This window comes from Leopardus geoffroyi, chromosome C3 (genome assembly GCF_018350155.1).
Source record: "Leopardus geoffroyi isolate Oge1 chromosome C3, O.geoffroyi_Oge1_pat1.0, whole genome shotgun sequence".
Taxonomy (NCBI): Eukaryota; Metazoa; Chordata; class Mammalia; order Carnivora; family Felidae; genus Leopardus; species Leopardus geoffroyi.
The window spans coordinates 145,537,514-145,542,438 of NC_059338.1; the positions used below are offsets into that span (position 1 = coordinate 145,537,514).

General features: G+C 49.9%; 1 protein-coding gene across 1 annotated transcript; it reads left to right on the top strand.

Annotated features, from left to right (window-relative positions):
• The first annotated feature begins 699 nt into the window (after nucleotides 1-699).
• MOS (MOS proto-oncogene, serine/threonine kinase) lies at nucleotides 700-2,579 on the top strand. Its single transcript, XM_045452892.1, has one exon. The coding sequence runs from the start codon at nucleotides 1,457-1,459 to the stop codon at nucleotides 2,501-2,503; it is 1,047 nt and encodes a 348-aa protein (XP_045308848.1). The 5' UTR covers nucleotides 700-1,456; the 3' UTR covers nucleotides 2,504-2,579.
• The last annotated feature ends 2,346 nt before the right edge of the window (nucleotides 2,580-4,925 follow it).

A 4,925-nucleotide genomic window follows, 5' to 3' on the forward strand; every position in this document is an offset into this window, starting at 1 on the left:
GTGTGCTCTCCGTACAAGAAGAACAGAACTTTAAAGACGTAGATCCTAACATGTTCCTCTGTTTTTTTATCAATAGGGTAATGTTGGTCTTTTCCCCAAAGACATGGAACGCAAATTAGTGGGAGGTCGGGAGTTTGTTGTTACGGAAACTAGAAAGGAAGAATTTATGGTTGCACAGCAAGCCCCTGGTTTAATTTCAACATCTGGGGGCGCCTGGGTGGCGCAGTCGGTTGAGCGTCCGACTTCAGCCAGGTCACGATCTCGCGGTCCGTGAGTTCGAGCCCCGCATCGGGCTCTGGGCTGATGGCTCAGAGCCTGGAGCCTGTTTCCGATTCTGTGTCTCCCTCTCTCTCTGCCCCTCCCCCGTTCATGCTCTGTCTCTCTCTGTCCCAAAAATAAAATAAACGTTGAAAAAAAAAAATTAATTTCAACATCTGGTTGTCCACATTACATATAGACAGTAGTGATTCTGTGCCATTTTTATTCAGATCTTTCCTCTCCTAGGATTCTCTATTTGTTATTATTTGAAGCTCTGATCATGGCTCTGAATCTGAATCTGTTCTTTTTTTCTCCCCCGCCCCCCTCCCCCCCCCCCCCACTCTGTTTCGACACTTCTGTAACTCATTTGCTGGGAAGTCGAGAATCTCTCTTGTAAGTGAGCTTACCGGGTGGGCCAAACTACCATGGCCCAGGGTTGTTAGGAAGTCCATACGTTGCTAAGAAGTCTTGCTAATTTGCTATGTAAGCTGAATGGAGTGTCAGAGAATTTTCCTTTCCCCTGATGAACTTAGGAGATGGATGTTTTGACCTGTATCAGTGATTCTATTTGGATCGATTACTTCGAGGTTAGTTTTTTATCCATGTATGAATGTTGCACCTAATTATCCCTGTAATCGGTTAAACAAATGTCAGCTGTTCGTATTTCAACTCTTCCTGCCAATAACTGCTGGAAGTGATTTAATGCAGCTGGAAAACAACACTGACAATCATTATAGCCTGCAAAGTGTGAAATCATTTCATTGCACTATTGTGGTCTCCTTAGTCTGAGGACTGATCACGTTCTGCGGATGACGCTTAAAAAAAAAAAAAAGCCGGTTTTATTATAATTAGGGAAATACTGGGGAAAAGGGGGTGAGCCCAGGGGCAGCTCGGTGTTGTTTATCTGGTGAACTCTTCTCAGTCAAGAGCTTGTTTTTACAAGAAGGCGCTTTCAGCGTTGAAGGGAAATCCTGTCATCTGAAAAAGAGGGCTGTGCCTCATTCAAGATTGTTTTCCCCCTTCTGATAAAAACACTTGCTGATTGCACCCCAGATGCGGCTCCTTTGGGGGAAAACGAAGGAAGAGGAGAAAAACGCTGGGTGGAGCCAAGGGGTCGGCAGCAAGGCTTCCAAACTCCCGGGGGGCCTCTTCTCTTTTCGCTCGCCTGAGTCGCCCCGGGGTCCGCTTCGAAGGCGCGATGCCCTCGCCGCTTCCCCGGCGCGGTTACCTCCCCGGCGAGTTTTCGCCCCCGGTGGACTCGAGGCCCTGCAGCAGCCCTGCTGAGCTGCCAGGGAGGGCAGGGAAGCTCCTCGTGGGTGGCACTCCTCCCAGGGCCCCGCGGCTACCGCGCCGGCTGGCCTGGTGCTCCATTGACTGGGAGCAGGTGTGCTTCCTGCAGAGGCTGGGAGCTGGCGGGTTTGGCTCGGTGTACAAGGCGACCTACCACGGTGTTCCGGTGGCCATAAAGCAAGTGAACAGGTGCACCAAGAACCGACTGGCGTCCCAGCGCAGCTTCTGGGCCGAGCTCAACATCGCCAGGCTTCGCCACGACAACATCGTGCGGGTGGTGGCCGCCAGCACGCGCACGCCCGCAGGCTTCAACAGCCTGGGCACCATAATCATGGAGTTCGGTGGCGATGTCACCTTACACCAAGTCATATACGGTGCCCCCAGCTGCCCTGAGGAGGACGCGGAGCCTCGCTGCTGTGCCAGAGAGCAATTCAATTTGGGAAAGTGTCTGAAGTATTCCCTAGATGTCGTGAACGGCCTGCTTTTCCTTCACTCGCAAAGCATCGTACACTTGGACCTGAAGCCTGCGAACATTCTGATCAGCGAGCAGGACGTCTGCAAAATCGGCGACTTCGGTTGCTCCGAGAAGCTGGGAGATCTGCCGTGCTGCCGCACTCCCCCTTACCCCCCGGGGGGCACCTACACCCACCGAGCCCCAGAGCTCCTGAAAGGAGAGGCCGTAACGCCCAAGGCTGACATCTATTCCTTTGCCATCACTCTCTGGCAAATGAGTACCAAGGAGGCCCCGTACTCCGGGGAGCGGCAGTACGTGCTCTACGCTGTGGTGGCCTACGATCTTCGCCCGTCTCTGTCCGCAGCTGTCTTCACGGACTCCGTGTCTGGGAAAAGACTGGGGAAGATCATCCAGTGCTGCTGGAGGGCCAGTGCCTTGCAGCGGCCAAGTGCAGAACTCCTCCTGGTCGACCTTAACTCCTTAAGAGCTGAATCTGGCTGACTCTAAACCTGTATCAAGATAGGCTTTGTCTTTGTTTCTGCTCGTTTTTAAAGAAGTGACCATGTAGAAAAAAAACATATCTGCGGGATGGGTTTTTAGAAAATAAAGTTATTAAAAACTCCTTTTTTGTCTCCAATACCTTTTCTTTTTTTAACTTATTTTGAGAGAGAGATGGGGGGGGAAGGAGGGGTAGGAGGGGTGGAGAAAGAAAGAGGGAGAGGGAGAATCCCAAGCAGACTCTCAGCGCAGAGCCCGATGCGGGGCTGGAACTCCCGAACCATGAGATCATGACCTGAACCGAAATTAAGAGTCAGACGCTCAACCGACTGAGCCACCCAGGCGCCCCTCAAATACCTCTTCTAAGACACACAGCACAACTACAAATCTAGTAGTTGTCTTAATATTGTCAGTAACTAACCTTATTCCCTTAGAGAGTTATACACTTTGCTTTCTCAGCAAGCATGCTTTTTTTTTTTTTTTAAATATTTATTTCTGAGACAGAGACAGGGCATGAGTAGGGGAGGGGCAGAGAGGGAGGGAGACACAGAATTTGAAGCAGGCTCCAGGCTCTGAGCTGTCAGCACAGAGCCCGACACGGGGCTCAAAGTCACAAACCGTGAGATCATGACCTGAAGTTGGTTGCTCAACTGACTGAGCCATCCCGGTGCCCCATGCATGCTTACTTCTGCAGTCCCCTACTCCTGAATTTATTCAAATCTGTTATTGGTGAAACCGGCTTGTCCAGAACAGAACTGAATCATAAAATGCCAAAATTTTCTATGAATTCAGATCATATGCTCCATACCCACCACCTAAATTTAACCTACTAACAGTTTACTTGCTCCCACACCAAAGCACAGAGCCCAATGCGGGGCTCGAACTCACGAACCGCGAGATCATGACCCGAGCTGAAGTCAGGCACTTAACTGACTGAGCCACCCAGGCGCCCCAGTAGAAAAATACTTCTAAACTGGGTCTCTTTTACCTATTATTTGGACTCAGAAATAGGTGACAAAGCAAAGATTTATGATATGTGAGAAGAAAATGACAACCCCGAGGAAGAGTAAAATTTAACATTTGGTTGGAGGAAAGCAGGCAAGTAAAACCAGAATGCCCCCTTTAGAAATCAAGGCAATGGCTGCCAGGACATGAGACTGTGAAGAATGAGGTGACTGAATTTTGTCATTAGGACCACTCTGACTTCCATTTAGCCCAGCAGTTTCCGTGAGTGGTAGAGGGCAAGGCCATCGCAATGGACCCGACAGTTATGGCAAAGACTCGATGTGCTTGGGCTCTTGAGGAAGAAGGCAAGAGCAGAAACCTTCAAAGGGGGTAAGATACACCCGTGTTCGGCTTCGGGGTTTGGTTTAGTTGTCTTAGGATGAAGGAAGTGAGTTGATCTGTGAACGAAGCAAGAAGAGACAAGGATAAATGATGAAGTTTAAAAAGTTGTAAAAGAAATGGAAAGTAGTACCTAGGGAAGGAAACCATAGCTTTAGAGAGAAAGGGTATTTCTCCCCAACGAGCAATACGAGTAAGCAAACGAGGGCGGGACAATTGCCACCGAAGGTGAGTTTTTACGCAGCAGAAGGAGACACTGGGGAGGTTCACATCTGAGGGCTTCTATTTTCCGTTAAGGGTGATTGAGAGTAGGAGGTCTACAAGGAGATCACCGTTTGGAACTGTTCTTGAGGGAAACAAAAGGGAGCTGTCCACGCCCACGTAAAGTACTGCTTCAGCATGCTATCTCTGTCCATGCAGCTTGGAGCACAGGGCACCCAGATGCCAGCGAACGATTTCCTCCCCTGTTCATTGGAGCCACAGGGGTTCATGTTGGAAAGTTTAAGGTACGAGGGCTCAAAAGCAAAATGAAATCAGTTTGCTCCGTCAAGTGTGCTAAAATGAGATCCTAATTATGCCGAATATCTCATTAACAGACTGTCAGTGAGCTCCTTGAGGATCCCCTATCAAAAGCATCAAGGTCCAGAATTCCCTTCCAGAATGAACATGGCCACAGCTTAGACTCAAATACCTTCTCTTCTTCTGGAAACCACAGTGGGAGGTACCTTGTATACCCCCTAATCAGTGACCCGAGGAGACGAAATGTGCAGGCTACAAAGTGTATGTAGTGACGCCAGATGACTGGACACAGCCTGCAGGAAAAGAGCGCGGGGAGCGGTAGGGGGTAGCTCAGGGGAGGACCTATCGGTGGCCGACCTCAAAGTCTTGGCAAAAACACGGCCTGATGAAGAGGAACGCGCTGTGAAGTGCAAACGTGGAGGAAAAAAATCCTCAGAACAGGGTCAAGGTCAAACGGAGCTGAGCTTACAGGAGTTGATAGAGAGCGAAGGCACAGAAAGTACTAAGGGAGGTCTGGCCGCGGCCCAGCTCAGAAAGTGGAAGCAAACGGCCCCTTCTGAGC

Excerpts from the sequence above, each read along its gene's own strand:
- MOS (XM_045452892.1), top strand. The coding sequence starts at position 1,457 with ATGCCCTCGCCGCTTCCCCGGCGCGGTTACCTCCCCGGCGAGTTTTCG.